The 17254-nt window shown below is 41.7% G+C and overlaps 2 protein-coding genes and 1 long non-coding RNA gene across 5 annotated transcripts in view; 1 reads left to right on the top strand and 2 right to left on the bottom strand.

Annotated features, from left to right (window-relative positions):
* Positions 1-5317: 5317 nt before the first annotated feature.
* On the top strand, positions 5318-8912 carry selenom (selenoprotein M). 2 transcript variants are annotated; one of them, XM_080432546.1, is made up of 6 exons: positions 5318-5525; positions 7344-7379; positions 7531-7565; positions 7689-7767; positions 8061-8314; positions 8348-8912. In XM_080432546.1, the coding sequence occupies exons 1-5, from the start codon at positions 5430-5432 to the stop codon at positions 8268-8270; spliced, it is 456 nt and encodes a 151-aa protein (XP_080288672.1). In that variant the 5' UTR covers positions 5318-5429; the 3' UTR covers positions 8271-8314; positions 8348-8912. The 2 variants fall into 2 exon arrangements, with proteins under 2 accessions (XP_080288672.1, XP_080288671.1); XM_080432545.1 differs by having other exon boundaries at positions 5319-5525; positions 8061-8912.
* Positions 8913-9406: 494 nt separating this feature from the next.
* On the bottom strand, positions 9407-11720 carry LOC308088163. The gene is made up of 2 exons (XR_013933422.1): positions 9508-11720; positions 9407-9469 (listed from the first exon to the last, which is right to left on the bottom strand). It is a non-coding gene; the product is annotated as an uncharacterized lncRNA (long non-coding RNA).
* Positions 11721-11746: 26 nt separating this feature from the next.
* The window catches only part of smtnb (smoothelin b), a 52118-nt gene continuing 46610 nt past the window's right edge, over positions 11747-17254 (bottom strand). For both annotated transcript variants that reach the window (XM_080432543.1, XM_080432544.1), the window contains 8 exons: positions 16606-16779; positions 16450-16512; positions 16230-16311; positions 15954-16127; positions 15724-15850; positions 15278-15429; positions 13052-13228; positions 11747-11885 (listed from right to left, as the gene is read on the bottom strand). In XM_080432543.1, the coding sequence (XP_080288669.1) occupies positions 13081-13228; positions 15278-15429; positions 15724-15850; positions 15954-16127; positions 16230-16311; positions 16450-16512; positions 16606-16779 (920 nt within the window). In that variant the 3' untranslated portion in view covers positions 11747-11885; positions 13052-13080. The remainder of the gene's footprint in view (positions 11886-13051; positions 13229-15277; positions 15430-15723; positions 15851-15953; positions 16128-16229; positions 16312-16449; positions 16513-16605; positions 16780-17254) is intronic.

Genomic DNA, 17254 nt, shown 5'->3' with positions numbered 1-17254 from the left:
GAACATTCCTCTGGGTCAACTCTTAAAGTAAAAATCCAATATGGTGGTTATTTTTCAAGATGGCCGCCAATTAAAAAGTCTATCTATCTAGCTCAATATCTGTATTTCTTGCACATTGTAGGAAATATTTCACCATTATAGAGATAGTTTATTTTTGTCATTATTATTGTCTCCGCCAGGCCGAAAGGCATGGCGAGAGAGTATGTTTTACCCCCTGTCCGTCCGTCCGTCCGTGTGTCCGTGTGTCCGTGTGTCCTGTCCGTCCGTTATCACCTAATCTCCGGCACCGTTGGCCCGGCCGCTGCGAAACTGTGCACACACACTCCCTGGATGCCAAGTCAGAACCTCTGGCCCAAATGTTTCAGATTGGCCGTTATAGCGCCACCAGGAGGCCGATTTGTGCAAAACACATTTATTGATACTACTCCTTCAGATTTTGTCCAAACATCACACAAATCGGTACACACTACACAGTATCTCTATAGTCATGTGAACAACACGGATCTATCCGATTTCCCATATTACATCCTGATTGCCTAAGATTGGCTTCCAAAGTTTGCAGGATTGGTCCGTTTTCAACAAAATGCCTCAAATCATGAACGCAGCTTGCGATTTCCGTGAAATCTCACACGCACAATTCTATTAGGCCGAGGAAGAAATGACACCCTTTTACCATTGGCCTGTTATAGCGCCACCAGCAGGTCTAATTTTGCAAAACACATTTTTGGAACAAAATGCCTCAAATCATGAATGCAGTGTCCGATTGCAGTGAAAAGCCTAATCGCACCCTTTTCACATTGGCCTATTATAGCGCCACCAGGAGGCCACAATAATCTACCTGACCTGGCGTAGACCTGTGCTCCGAGGAGCACTTTTTCTAGTTATCATATATATTTATTTTATTTTATTTAAAAAATGTTTTAACTGAAGTGGCTAGAATATGTCTAAAATACCTCTATTAGTCACATTCACATCTGCACATTGCTGTACAAGAAAGAGATAAACAAAAACATCTGCATCTGCCAGTACAGCTTTGTTTGCAGGAGCATTTAGTAGATAGACAGATAGATAGATACGTAAAGGACAGATACTGACTGACAGAGATTTGTGGAATTTATGTTGCTTGATTGATGTCAATGGGCAATGCCATTTGTTTCGGAGGGGGTTTTAAACTGTTCTACCATGGGGTGGACGAGAGGAGAAATGGGGTAGGTATGATCCTAAAGGAAGAGTATATCAACAGGTTGAGTTGAAGAGAAGGTCAAACAAGGTGATAAGCATGAGCATTTGTGTTCAGGTAGCTCAGTTGGTAGAGCTCTGGCCTTTGGACTGCAAGATCATGGGTTCAATCCCGGGTACCGGCAACTGAGGGTAGGACCAGGACTTGAGTTCTTTGGTAAGTGCTGATGATGAAGTCAGAGAAGAAGGTCAAACGTTCAAATGGTGGAAGGTGAAGAAAGCACTGCTGTGTGAAGCTCAGGGAGGAGATAAGAAAGGCAGCCAGAGTCATGAAAAAAGTAGGCAGGAGTTGAAGGGTAAGACGAAGAGTGACATGGCGAGGGCTAAGGAAAAGACTATGAGCAGTTGTATGAGAGGTTGGACACCAAGGAGGGAGAAAAGGATTTGTACCGATTGACCAGACACTCAGAGGCACTGAGATGGAAACGATGTGCAACAGGTTAAGGTGATAAAAGATAGAGATGGAATTGTTCTAGCAAGCAAAGCCAGTGTGTTTAGAAGATGGAAGGAGTATTTTGAGGGAACGTATGTGTCAGGAGTTATTTGTGACAGAAGGGTACCAGTGAGAGGGAAGATGTATAATTAAGACAGTAGTGAGACCAGCCATGGTGTAAAGCTTGGAAATTGTGGCACTGATATAAAGAGAGGAGGCGCAGCAGGAGGTGGCAGAATTGAGGATGCTATGATTCTCAGTAGGAGTGACAAGGAAGGACATCATTAGAAATGACTAAATTAGAGGGTCAGCCCGGGTTAGAAGGTTTGGGGATAAAGCAAGAGAGGCAAGGTTGAGATGGTTTGGACATGTGAAAAGGAGGGATGAGATGTACATTGGGAAAAGGATGCTGAAGATGTAGCTGCCAGGTAAGAGGAGAAGAGGAAGGCCAAAGCGGAGGTTTAAGGATGCGATGAGAGACGACATGCAGGTGGCAGGAGTCCAGCCTGGTCACCAGAGAAAAAAATGTCACTGTACCTGCAGTCACAAGGGAGGCGCGGAAAACAGAACCAGATGGAAAAAAGATGTTCAGAAGTCATGAAATAGTTTTCGCTTTAATCCCTGAGTTTGCCTGTGAGCACAGTTGTATGGCGTGTTTTTGATGGTTATAAATGGTAACTCCTGAACATTTTCAAAAACATACTATGGGAGTGCTATTTGGTGATTTGGTGATTGACCTCACAAAAGTAGCCTATATAGGCAAAATGCTGAAATGCAAAAAACAATATTATTTTGGCGCCCATCTGGAAATAAATGGCCACCATCTTTGATTTTCAAGTGGCCAGGTTTCTTAAATCGAAGAGTGACCTCCAAAGATGATTTGCACCACATTTCACACTTGTATCACCATTTGAACGATTCTCCCAAAATATTGCTGTTATCCGCTGCACTATAACTACGTTTTTGCCAAAATCGTATTGGACACAACGACTTATTTGTCGTTTGTGATTTTGGGGGATTAAACAATTACCTCAAGAACTATATAAAATTTGTGTAATATCACTTGTGCCGATATCTCATTTGGCTGACCAGTTGAAACACTTTTAAACCCATTTATCAGTTAAAAGAAATGTTGTAGTTACTGCACTTTGGCTTTGTAGGGCAGTAAGAGCTTGCCTTGTTCATACCTGTGATTTCCTTCCCTGAGTTAATTAGGCTACAATTGTTTGTAAATTAGTATACCTGTCTTGCTGGTGTGGTAATAGGCTAATAATAAGCATCATCATCATCATCATCATCATCATCGTCATGTTTTTTTGTTTTGGTCATGTAATCTGCGGTCAACACTTTTGTAATTCTGTAGGAATCCAGGTGTTTTCATTTTCAACTGTTGGTCCATGGTGGTCCGGGAAGGTATGTGGTCGTGCATTCAGTAATGTGAATATTTTATATTATTCATGGATTCATATATTTTTTTTGGAGAAACTTAATTAGACCACAACTGTTGTTATTTGTGTGATGAGGACAGTGGTATTAAAGGTATTATCATTATCATTTATCAGTGGTTATTTGAGGAGGTTTGGTTTGTGCTTCAATTAAAAAAACAAGCTTAACTTCTACAGAAGAGGATGAGCTCTGTCAGACTCTGTCAAGACGCACCTGTAGGCCTATGTATGAAACACAGTGACTGTGTAAGTGTTTACTAGCTACATAGACTGTGTCACAGTCCCTTGTGATGTTCTGGATGAGTTGCCAGGCAGAATTCCCAGAGCTTACAGTAAAGTGTCAACATACCTCTGAGAGAATACTGTACAGGGCTAGGTTGGAGCCAGAAAATGATGACTGTGCAACTCAAGATGAAACCTCATCCCCATCCAACGCAATGGACTGGTGGTCCCCAGGTAGGGTTGCCAACTAGCTGAAATTCAAAGGCATCCCTGTTATTTCCAAGAAAAATAAGGGACGCCCAGAAAAAAAGAATTAATCTCACTGTATAGCAATAAGGTACAGTTTTTGTATATTATATTAACCACTTGAACCCAACATTCAAGGGGGGGGGGGGGGGGGAGATAATTCCCCAAAACAAAGTGTATCAGTTCAATAAGGAACATGTCTTTTAGTTTCCAAATAAGATGCTGTATTTCAAGGAGTGGTTGGCAACCCCATCCCCAGGGTGGTTCTTTTTAGTCAGGGTGGTGGTGGTGGTCCCTTAGGCCCTTTCAGAACCCTTTATAGTATACAGTGTATACCTTTTTGTACAGACATCTCAACTCCCAAATATAAAAAGGTAGGCTACAGGGTTACAAAACAGGCTAAGTGGTCCCTAGTTGATTTATGCAAAGCACTTTAAATTGCCTTGTTGTTGAAATGTGCTACACATGCCTTGCCTTGAATTTAATGCTAGGTAAGAGAACAATCACCAATTACCAGTGGTGGAAAGTAACTAAGTACATTTACTTAAGTACTGTGATTAAGTACAGTTTTGAGGTACTTTTACTTTACTGGAGTATTTCCAATTTGTCATACTTTTACTTTTACTCCACTACATCTCAGAGGCAAATATTGTAGTACTCCACTACAATTATTAGAAAACTTTAGTTACTAGTTACTTTGTTGATTTGGATTATAATTGCAAAACACACATTAACCACTTCAGCTCTTTTTAAACTTTGGCTATTTGAAAATAACCGATCTTCAAGCTACAATGCATCGCATCGCAACCCATTGTGAGCTTGTAGATCTGCTATTTTCAAAAGATGTTTATACATTTTATACACCTGTGAAATGGGACATTCTGCATAATGGATACTTTTACTTTTGGTACTTTAAGTATATTTTGATGCCAACACTTTGGTACTTTTATTCAAGTACATTTTATATTCTGGACTTTTACTTGTAACAGAGTATTTTACCTTGCAGTATTGATATTTTATTTGAGTAAAAAATGTGAGTACTTTTACCACCACTGACAATTACTCATTATTTTCTTATGTAGGTACTGGATGCCAGGCTGAGGCTATGCTCATTGGCCCATCTCCTCAACCCTCCTTCATGAAACATTTGACGTGGCAAAGCGTCCGGACGTGACATTGTTGTGCACATTTAGTGTTGCCATGTCCGCCTATTATAAGCGACGTTGGGCTAGTTTTTCTGGTAAGTTGCTTGTTGCAGTTTTTTTTTAACTTGTTTCTAAAGTGTAGTTTTTTTTGGGGGGGCTTCATTCATAATGTTGTTTAAACCAGTGGTTCTCAAACATTTCAAAGAGTCAAGGCCCAAGGGCCCCCCAAACCCAAAGTAATATGTATTTGTCTGCGGACCCCATCTGAAAATATTTTATGTCAGGGCCCCCCCCCCCATAAAAGATTTGTCTGTTTTAAAAAATATTCAATTTCTTTTTCAAATTTAAGAAAAAAATAAAACTAGATCTAGATTGTGAGCTAGATCTACAAGCTCACAATAATGACGCATTCTGAGCTTGTAGATCTGCTATTTTTAGCTTGTAGATCGGCTATTTTCAAATAGCCAATAATGACTGATTATGTTTAAATGGCAATCAGCTTGCTTCTTTTGGGCTTGTTTTCATAGACCTGGTTGCTTATTTCTGTCACACAATCTGGCAGCACTGCACATCATCTCAGCCTCCTCTTCAGTCTTCACCTGATCCACTCAGATCTGCAGCCTCTGTGGACAAGAACAGAACAGAAGAACAGCAGCTCTCGGACCGACGGTCTCCACCCGAACAAGCCAAGGAGAAATCATGTGGTGGTTGGTCTTGACCACCGTCCTTTCATGTGCTTCTGCATATGATGTGGATGTGAAGAAACTAGAAGGTCTCGCGAAGGCGAGAGTGGAGGTACAGTATTAAGCTATTATTTTATATTTTTCGTGTTAGATAAAGTTTAGGGGGATGACGTCTGTGGCGAGGCTTGTATCGTTTCATGTTATCAATTACGATTTGAAATCGTTCAACTTGAATGAATTTTATCCCCACATTTCCGCGTTCTGTGTTCACGCATGCGTGAATTATGTGTGGATGATGATGAGTAGGATGATAGCTTTATTTGTTGGAGGCCTAGATGCAGTGGTGGTGAAGAAAGTACTCCATTTTTTTTACTTAAGTAAAAGTATCAATACGACAATGTAGAAACACAGTCTGTTACAAGTAAAAGTCCGGAATTCAAAATGTACTTGATTAAAAGTATAAAAGTATTAGTATCAAAATGTACTTAAAGTACCAAAAGTAGAAAGTACTCATTATGCAGAATGTCCCATTTTACAACTTTTCAAATGTATACAAATCTTTTGAAAATAGCAGATCTACAAGCTCACAATGCAAGCTTGTAGATTGTCTATTTTCAAATGGCCAAAATGCTGAAGCGGTTGATTTTTAAATAATGATCAAAATCTAAAGTAACTAAATGTTTTCAAATAATAGTGGAGTTAAAGTACAATATTTGCCTCTGAGACGTAGTGTAGTAGAAGTAAAAGTACCTCAAAATTGTACTTAAGTAGCTACACTACTTGAGTACATGTACTTGGTTACTTAACACCCAGATGAACAATTGTGAAATATTTTTCACCACTAACTATGGTGGTAAATAATTCATGTAATTTAATACCAGAAACCGAGGTCACAGGATGGGTGGGCACTATAGGGACATCTGGGCACCTCGATGTAAAATTGGCTATTTTGTCCAAAATGTTAAAAGATATATTTGAAAAATGGTCTTACGTAATGTGCACGGTACTTCATCATCAGACTTAATTTTAGCCTTCAACTTCTTCTTTAAGCCCCAAAATGACTGGATATACAGGTTTTTGTAGCACATGGTAGAATTATTAGACCTTAATTGTCGAATGTTTAAGCATGTTCTAATCATGTGTATACTTTACTTAAACATTTTCCAAATATTTTATTTAACATTTTGGACAAAATAGCCAATTTTACATCGAGGTGCCCAGATGTCCCTAGTGCCCCCCTTTCCTGTTACCACAGGGGGAGGCTCCACTGAAGAGTCTGGTTGCAAGCTTTACAATATACTAGTTTCTGAAACTCTATTCTGTTCTTTGTGAAAGACCATGCAGGTAATCAGGTATGATCTCCCCCAGGGTGTCACTCAAACACCACACCTGTCATCTTGTATCCATTTCTATTGTTATGTATTTCACACCTGGAAGAGAATACCTGCGTGAACAATACCAGACGTACACATTTCTGTAAAAGCTTGGGTTTGGCATTCCTCTCAATACATTGGATAGCAGCTATTAAGGCCTTTCGTAAATTAATAGTAAAGATACTCTGCAATATAACAACAGTATGCAGCAGCAGGTTGGCCCAGAGGTAGAGCCATTGACAAATCACAGAAAGACTAGATCACTGATGAGGCTGCATTAAAATACCAAAAGGGTGGCGTATTCCAGTTCTGGATGTAGAATTTCACTAATATAACAATGACCACAATTGTTGCCAAAGTGCCTTTTGAGGAAGGCACTGAACTTCAAGCTAATGTACTGCACTGAAGGCGTCCATCTAATTGGACTCTTCTCAAGATGTGAATTTGAATTATGTGAGAATAAATGTTTCATTTGTATTGTGTATATTGCTTGTAAATTGCTACAGTACTATTTTATCTCATGCTGGGAGTGAATGCAAGATTCATTTTTTCCCCAGTCATGTGGTGGATGACAGCTGAACAGGCTGGTTGAGGTAAAGTTAACTCTTACTTTTTTTGGAAAAGAAAGACATTGAAATACTGCACATTTAATAGTAATCCTGTCCTGCTGAGAACCATTAAAGTACTTGAAATACTTCTTTACACCTAATACAGACCAATTATTCTCTCAACTCTTTCCCACAGGTCAAAGCCTTTGTGAACCAGGATATTCCTCTTTAGTATCCTTTACCTCAGTGTTTTGTTTTTAATTGTTATACTGTAAATGCAGAAGTGTTACAAAATTGTAAACCAAGACCTCCAGTATTTTCTGTCTGTCCTGATCCTTGACCACCGTCACCTAGCCACAACCTGGTAATGAAGCACATTCCTGGGGCAGACCCTGAGCTTGTCCTCCTCAACCACTACTATGAGGAACTGGATGTAAGTGTCTTGTTTTACGCTAGTTATTTGTCTCACGACGGCAGGTAAATGTTACATCATCCTCTTTGTTAAGTGGGAACAGGTGTTATCAGAATTTCTGTTCTGTCCCCAAGCAAGTTTGTCAATAGAAATTTGATAAACCTATGATTACTAGGTTTATGTTGTACAGTATGTAAGGGTTATGTATAGTGATGACGGTCATTATTGGGACTATATATGTATATACACTTATTTGAGTCATGAGTGCTTGGGCTATCTCTAAAATGTTAAACCATATTTTGTGTGACCCTCAGCGGATAGGCCTATCCGACATGAGCCGCTCTGAGATCAATGAACTACTGGGAAAGCTGGGCTTCTACAAGAAGGCTAAATCTGATGATGAGGTGCCAGAGGAGTTCCGATTCTCCCCTGCCAAGGAAGAGCCACAGTCTCAGACCTCCACTTCTCCCCCAACAGAGAAAGCCTCAGTTCCTGACTCAAAGGCGACACGCTCAGACCTATAAAGCAGAGTTTATACTTTGTCGTACGAACGTGTTGCTCACCTAAATGATTTTAAATAAAAAAACATTTCTTAGCTGAACAACATTTACATTCACGTTGTACGACAAAAGGATAGATTAGGCTCAACTCTCCAATGAGACAAAAGGGAAAACCACAGCACAGTCTCCTACGTGGCTGGTCCATGATCAGTTTATCACTGTTCATCAAATAATTTGTTAGAAAGTGACAGCAGATCATGGACCAGCACACTTAGGGGTCCCAGTTAGCATCAGCATCCAGCTTACACACCATACTCTGAAGTTGCACATAGATTTTTACTGTTATTTGTCAGCTTGTTTTGTAAGACCAATAGCATAATGACATGTTGTGGGTGCTTATAGAGAACCTTACAGTACTGTCCATATTTCTTTCCATTATGTGTCTCATGTCCTCAGGAGTCTTTCCTCACTTAATCTTTCATTGTGTTTGTTAACTTCCTGTCCACTGTGAAACTGAATGAAGCCCCAGGCGTAAAATCACCCGATTGGTTTGGGGCTGATGCTATTTGTTCCGGTGGGTGGGACTTACAAATTCAAGACTGTAAGTGAAAGGTTTGGCAAATTGTTGTTGAATGATAAACGAAAATAAAACTTTTACATTGTTAACCTTTTTACATGCCACTTTATATGTGAAGCTACACAAAACGGAGTTTCTGAAAAAAAGTCACAAGAAATGTCTCAATTTAAGTTGGTTTAATTGTCAATTCACATTTAATTGTGGTGCACAGTAACATGAAATTATGAGTTGACAGCAGTGGAATATTAAACACTAAAATGGAGCATGACCAAATGGATTGCAGTTCTGAAATCAACCTAAATATTGTATAATTTGGGACTTAATTACAAACTGAATAAAATATTTTCTTACATGTCATACTGTGTTCGATTGACTAAGTGGAAAGCCAGCTTTCATTGGGCCCAAATAGTCGTCGCATTTTTAAAATAATTTAATTGTGCTACTTTAGGCTCGTATGTCTTTTGAAACACAATCAGAAAGTTAAATGTACAACCTAATAAAATAACTTTTAAATGTCTACCAGAACATAAATAATGTGCCCTCTGAAAGGGCTGTGTACGAGGATCAGGTCTGTGAGGTCACATAGGATGGCGACGGCAGTGTTTTTTTCAAGCTGTAGCCAGTCAAATATGAAAATAGGAAACATCTAAACAATGCAGTTCCTTTGTTGCGATCTCAGGAAACAAAAAGGCAATGGGACTTTTCTACCTGAAAAATGCATGTGAGTTCAGTCATGAATAGTGACTCATTGTCAAATACATAACCATGGATTTAGCTGGTGTAAGGGAATTTGCATAAAACATAATACAATAGTATAATGTATTACAACAACTGAACCTGGGTCTTAATAGCATTGCAGTGCATCGGAGTATAGGACTGCAAAGACACTGAGGTTGCAACAATTTTAACTACAAGTGAAAAACATCCCAGTGCTCATGAATTAAAGGAAATTAAATATATGATGATCAATAGGATAACTATTTAAATAATTCAAGTAAGTGTTTTTAAAAAGCATGCAGTTTTTGGTTAGAAAAAAAACAACCTGAAACTAAAAAGGTGCACTCAGTAGAGCGCAAATCTCCACCAGGAGGCATGCCCAAATAATAGTAGCAGCGCATGTAATTTTCTACCTATAGCCATGAAAGAGTAGCACAGAATGTGATTACCAGTTGTACATCAAGAGGGGGCTATAATAATTTTGGTGAATGCTTTGCCGAACATCGGTACTCTAAACTCTTTAAAAGGGGTTAAAGACAACCACACGACAGCTCGGACTGTGTTGAATGTGCGTGGACATTGATTTCTAAATGTTTATTTGGTTTTAATGGAGCATCTGCCGGCGAACTTGCATGTCTGCGATTGGCTAGTTTCAATTCATCCTATAAGCCGGAGGGACAGGAGTTTTGTGATTGGCCAGCCTGGCGCTGATAAATAGAATGACAGTTGTCATTTATCAGTTTGAAAAACATACAACCCTGCCATCAGCACAAGCAATGACACTGATCGGCCTAGTATGAGAGAATACCTGCAGACAGACAAGAGGGACACACAGGACGAATGCATGATCTCCTGGCGGAAATAATGACCAGAATGGAGACTGACAATATAGAGATGCATCATGTTATGCATGTATAAGTCACAGGGAGATTGGAGAACCAGGGAGATTGAAGACAGAGCGCTCGTTTTTAGGCACGGCTTCGGGGCGAGGCGGGGCTTTGATACGACGCAGACCTGTCTTTTGTTGTTCCCCCCCACGTAGCAACCTGGAAGCTACGCTAGGGGAACGCTGAACACGCGTTCACACGCACACGTGATAATAGTTTTTGTCCATGACGGCGGCACGCAGACTCAGCAGAGCTCGAGGCCGAGGAGGCGCGAGTGCCCGCGCTGACCGGCCGATGCTCTGCTAGTCGAATCAGCGCCGTCCGAGTTGTGAACCGATAGGGACAGAATAGTTGTTTTCATGGATCACTCTGTGTGTGTGTGTGTCAGGGAGAAACTAAAACAAAAGCCAGAACACAATAAAAGTATCTTAACAGTCCTGCTTTCAATAAACCAAATTGAAAGCATGAGCGTGTGTGCGTGTGTGTGTGTGTGTGGTCGCGGCCATATATGTGTGTGCACTTTAGTTGGGAAGCCTGGCTCGTGGCTCCCTCTAGTGTTGTTTCTAAATTGAAAGCATGAGTGCGTGTGCGTGCGTGCGTGTGGTCGCGGCCATATATGTGTGTGCACTTTAGTTGGGAAGCCTGGCTCGTGGCTCCCTCTAGTGTTGTTTCTACAGAATTGCTTGGGGGGCGGTGAAAACGAGTGCTCCTTCTCCAATTTCCCTGGTTCTCCAATTTCCCTGTAACATATATATATTTTCCAATGGCATCACCATCAGATATGCTAACAACTTACAATAGTTACAAAAGCGTATCAAAAAGTTAATTAATATTTAATTTAAAAGGGGACTGTTAAAAATATTTTTCTCTTGTACATTTCTTTAGGGCTCTCTCAGTAAACACCACTTAATGAACAAATAATAAAAAATATATATATATCAAAAACTATTAAAGCTCAAACTTTCTGCTGATAAAAACATTGGCTCTCTCTTACTGGAGATTGAATGATTTTATATAAAGAACATATGCATCCAGAAGAGATGAAGAATATATCAAACTCATCACTATTGCCAAAAAAGATCATCAGCAAACTGATACACAAACACACACATTATCCCCAAAACTGTCCACCAGAGATGCTTACATCAGATGCATGACATTCCTTCTTGACTGAGTCTTGGCTGTCATCCGATGAGGATTTGAATGGGGCCAGGGTTTGTGGGTAGCATAGAGGGGTGCACCCTACTCTGGGTGGGACAAAGAGGGCTAGGGTGGTTGTAAACACACGTTGAATACAGGGATCAGAGGTCTGAGGCCCGACCCAGGGTCTTCAACTCGTACCTGCGCAGGTGGTTGACCAGAGACTGCACGTAGGTGAAGACACATTTGGAGTCAGGCTTGTTACCCATAATCATCATGTCCTCCACCTCCAGGAGGGGCATGCAGTTGGCAAAGGCCCTGAGGGACAGGTACACAAAACCGTAAGTGTGGGACAGTGGGACATGTGAGGATGGACCTGTGAGATGTGGGCGATGGAAGAAGAGTAACTTCCTTCACAGATTCCCAAAATGTTATAGTTTTCTAATCTTCTCATACAGTCATACAGGCTTTAAAAAAAACAGAGCAATAGGAATCCAATAAAGAGTTAGTGTTAATAATACTTGTAAAGAAGGCTGGTATATTAGCAATCCTAACAAATTCAGGGACAGAGAATGCCAATGGCAATGGGCGTCTTGCATGCAATGCCCACAAGGTGGCACTATCCTCACATGAAACTCGCAGCACTCACTGTCAGCAACATATTAGTCAAAAACGGTAGCATTTTGGTAGACAGTGGAAAATCAACTGGAACAACGAATAAAAGAAAATATTTAAACAACATAATTAAAATGTCTTCTTGTCACTTCATATATTCACATATCATATTTAAAAAGCCAGTAATTTTAGTATCAAACCAATGTCATTACAAAACAGCCTTTAAAAGCCTTGTAACGCCCATAAACCCTTAGCAATACTGCTTCTTGTCAGTGGACATTACACAACTTTTCTTTCCTCTCTGTGTTGTTTCTAATCCCTTTGTTTGAAACATTGTGATACCACCGTTCCTTTTAAAGTGTGGAGTTGCAGATGGGGAGTGCTGATGTCTGGCCCTCTGCCTGGGCCAGGGTCTGGCTGTGCTGACATGCACAAACATGGACACGTGTGCGCGCACACACACACACACACACACACACACACACACACACACACACACACACACACACACACACACACACACACACACACACACACACACGCGCACGCACGCACACACCCGTAATAATCTAACAACAACTGTATATTAGGGGATATTAGAAATGCAGTTTTTACTTGCTGCCTTTAATCTAAAACTAACCCTAATGTTAACTCCTCAGCCTAACTCTAATCCAAACCTGTATCACAATAGTAACTCTAATTAAAGAATGACCAGAACAATGTTTGTCTGGCTTTACTATCCGTGTGGTGACTTTGATCACCACAAAGACAGTAAAACAGGACATACAGACACTTTCGCCCCATTAAAAGTCTCAGCACCATTGCAGCACCATTGTGAGGTTCCTCCATGGGTGTTGTCCCCCTCTCACCATGAGTTTAATTTGGGTTGGGTGTGACTCTAGGAGGAGTTTTTGGTTTTAACCAGGCCCTTCTGCACCAGACCCCTGTAGAACTCCTGCAGGTACGTGTACACACACTTCCAATCGGGCTCACGCATCTTCACCATGTCATCCACATCCAGCAGCTGGGGACAGTCGGCTAGCTTCCTGCACCCGCCGCCAGGGAGGGAGGGAGGGGCGAGAGAGAGAGAGGAGAGACAGAGAGAGAGGAAGACCAACAGCAAGGAATGAAAGGTAAAGGTAAAGGGGTGAAAAGAATGAATTACAGACAGAGAGGAAACAGGAGGTGAACCAAAGAATGAAATGAAAGGACAGACAGGAAGGAAGGAGACAGTGAGGGACGAAGCCGTGAGCAGCCACATGAAGAGATTCAGGGTGAGAAGACAAGAGGGGGAGAGAGAGAAAAAACACAAAAAAAGACATAATAACATTACATTCTCTGTGTTGACAGATATATCCATGAGTTGACATGCTTCATGAACATCATGATAACATACAGTACGTGGCACACGCATTACGACACAACAAAAGGTCAAATGGGACCATCAGGTGATGCCCCATTTAGCATTTTTGTTTGCTCGGTTGTTGTTTTTTTCTGTGACATACAAGACTTCAGACATACGGTACAGTGAGGGTGGGGGGGGGTAAGCCTAATTTATACTCCGTGTTGATTGCACACAAGAACAGATTTCTAACCTTTGTGTGATGGAGTATTAATTAAGCTTTACGCTTCCCCCACAGACAAATACAAAACACGTTGAAAAAAACAACAATGATCCTAGAGAGGAAACAAACACACTGGTGCATATAGGATGTGTGTGTGTGTGTGTGTGTGTGTGTGTGTGTGTGTGTGTGTGTGTGTGTGTGTGTGTGTGTGTGTGTGTGTGTGTGTGTGTGTGTGTGTGTGTGTGTGTGTGTGTGTTGGGGTTCAAGATCACGGCAAACAAGTCAAGTGGTGCATGAGTGCCTGAGAACGAGAAGTGAGTGGCAGTGCAAAACATAAGACAAGAAGTGTTGGGGGTGGAGGGTATGGTGATTGTCATCATCATCATCATCATCATCATCATCAACAGCAGCAGAATCACAGTCCTACGATCAGCATGTGAATACAGCATACACTGGTGGTGGGTGCAACAACAGTGGTTGAAATGGTGTAACGTCATCCAAATAAGAAGAGAGAGAGCGCAGAGGTAGTACAAGTACTGTACGAAAAGAGAGGAGAGGAAGATTAATGGTAGGGAGAGATGGAGATAAAGTCTGAGTGGCAGTCGAGTGCTCATCCCTTTTTTTTGACCTGATAGTTGCTTGGGGGAGGGGTTGTTCATAGTAGATCTCTTGGTTTAGATCAGGGGTTACGCTTAGTGAAGGACAGATGGGGTTTTAGAGGTGAGGTAAATAGTGCAGTAGTAGGATCAGTGGACACTCATCCTTGAGGTAACATGGTACACCTGAGAGAGACAGGAAAAATGACACTTCGATATGAACAGGGGACGGGATCTGGGCGGCAGCTGTCCACGCAAAGACGTCTTACTGGTCCAAATCAGGTCTTCCAGGCTTCTTGCTGCGGTGATGAATAGACGTTTAGCGTCTCTTTTCATTGTTAATGCAAAACTCTGTTCTTGTTACTGTATTTGATTCTTAAATAGATATTACAGAGGCTGACTGGAAGACCATCCAGCAAGTATTAAGTATTCACTAAGAGAGAGAGTGGAATGTGGATTACTTACATGAGTTAAATCAATGTACTTTGTTCATAAATGAGAGGGACTAATCTGTCCAACACAAATACACGATCGTGGATTGGATTTGAGCACAATGTAGCAAGGAATAAAATGTTTGGCTTTGGGTTGTACAGTAGATCTTTGACGTTCATTTTGTTCTCTTTGCGTGAGTATGTGGAATAAAAGATATCATCTGTAATCCTCCAGCCCTAGAGATAAGATAAAGCCTGCAGTAGCTTGCAAGATTATCTTCCGCTTGTTTCTTCTCATTTTTGTCTGCCAGGCTTAAAGGAACCCAAGCTTATGATCCTGTTGATGTGGTTTCTTGAAGAGTAAAAGGTCACATGGTTGATGGTCTCACTTGTAATCAAAACTCATAACACTGTATTCACTGATGTGGTCAGCGCACATATATGCAGGACAAACAGTGTAATCCAAGTAGTGTGTGTGTGTGTTTGTGTGTGCGTTTACTCACTCTGCGGTGCTGAAGGCCACCTCAAAGTTTTGCCTGCGGTTGCTGGGGCTCATTGAATCGTAGTCAAAGGCCTCAGGGAAAAAATTGTGGACCAGGGCACAGAACGCCATGCCGTTACTCCAACTGGAGGAGAAGTTCTGAATTTCTACATTCTGCAGGAAAAGACAAGCGATCAGCAGTGATGGGGATACAGGGAGGAGTAACGAGTGGTTAAATCACTGGCTCATGTAATTTACTTGTGTCTGGAGTCTGGACTATCATGTTTATATAATTAGTGAGCAGATTCGTGTATAATCTCGATTTATTGGCATCAGAGAAAACAAGGACATTGTGCATGGTAAAATTACTTAACCTCTGTAAGACTATAAAATGGACCCATTTACACCCTCAGAGTAAAGTGAACACAATTTAATTTGTAGAGTGAGCGCTGATGCCCGTTGACTCACCTCATATGAGCGGGTCTTGGCACGGCACCAGTCCAGCAGCATCTGCTTGATGGAGTTTGCATTGGGCACACCAAAGCTAGTGGAACGCTGGACCTTGTTTACCTTGGCCACTGCCTGATTCCCGGGGCTAAAAGAAAAGGGAGGGGGGGGGTTGTGTTAATATTTACATGCTTTGACATATTCCCTTTCTTTCTTTAGCCGTGCCCTTTTCTTTGTCTGTTTATCCTCACCCCCCGCCCTCCTTCTCAAGCTTCTCGATCATGGCTTTGCGGGCCTGCATGGCGGACGTCTTGGGCAGTGTCTGGGCCCTCATCAGCTCCTTGCGCTTCTCCGCCTGCTTTCGCTCCATAGCAGCCAGGCTGCCGCCACTGCGAGACGACGTGTCATCCTCGCGGTCGAACACACTGGTGGCATGGAGGGAGTTCACTGGTAAAGACTTTGTAACTGCAATTTGTTTTATTATAATTGGTATACTGAACATAATTATTGAAGCTCTAGAACCCCACCTGCCCACTTTCTTGGTCGTAGTAGACGAGGAAGAGGAGGAGGAGGAGGAGTAGCTGTAGGATTTGGACTGGAGTGTCCCCCCTGAAGAGTAGAGAAAGAGAGAGAGATGGATGATGTGTAATGAAAACACAAAGTTACATTAACGACAGTAGGTGGCAACACTGTAATGACAAAGCCGTCTCTCTCTAAAAGATGGATGAGAGCACAGTTATGACTCACTGTCTGTTTTCTGCATGTAACTCGTCTCCATGATCATGCTGCGTGTTGACCTGCTGCCATCATCTAAAACACACACACACACACACTTAAATCATATTTTGTGATGTACCAATATGTGCATGTATTAACAATAATAAGTGGAGTGCTTTGACCTACCGGACTGGGCAAAGCGGTCCGTTTTGGTGACTTGGCTGAGTGTGGAGCCATCCACCGACTTCTCCACCGTCCGCATCACCGTCTCTCCAGCGCCTCCCGCCGTGCGACCCTTCTTCTCATCTCTCTGCTGACGGAGATCCTGCAGACGGCTTTCACGCTCTTTTTCTCTCTGGTCTGAGATGGATGGAGAGATGGGGAAGATTGAGGGATGATGTCAGTGGAAAAAGAGGAGGAGGACAAAGGGGGCCCCTAAACAAGCTGACAGCACTTTATCTGACTGAAACGGGAACACATTAAACAAGGGTTCCCATATTTGTGGCGATTCAGGATTCTTTCCACGGTACCATAAAATGCCTTTGCACACACAAACGCTCACAGGTGGGAGGCAGACAGTCCAGCCAGGGTTGCAGAGTAATAGCACCAGTCATCAAAGAGAGCAAACAGATTAACATTGCCTGCAGAGAGCTTAGCCAGGATCAACACATTTTGCACACAGCACACTGATATCTTAATCATGCTTCCATTGCTACCCCTGGGCTGATCCCAGTCTTACATGAGTTCACACATTAAACAAAAAAATCACACCCTGTGTGAAGTGGGCGGTGTCTTGCTAGCTAATCAGCAAGACACAATCACAATACTGAATGGA

The sequence above is a fragment of the Gymnoscopelus braueri genome (genome assembly GCF_963280865.1).
Source record: "Gymnoscopelus braueri genome assembly, chromosome: 7".
Taxonomy (NCBI): Eukaryota; Metazoa; Chordata; class Actinopteri; order Myctophiformes; family Myctophidae; genus Gymnoscopelus; species Gymnoscopelus braueri.
This window is presented reverse-complemented; position numbering and strand designations above follow the sequence as displayed.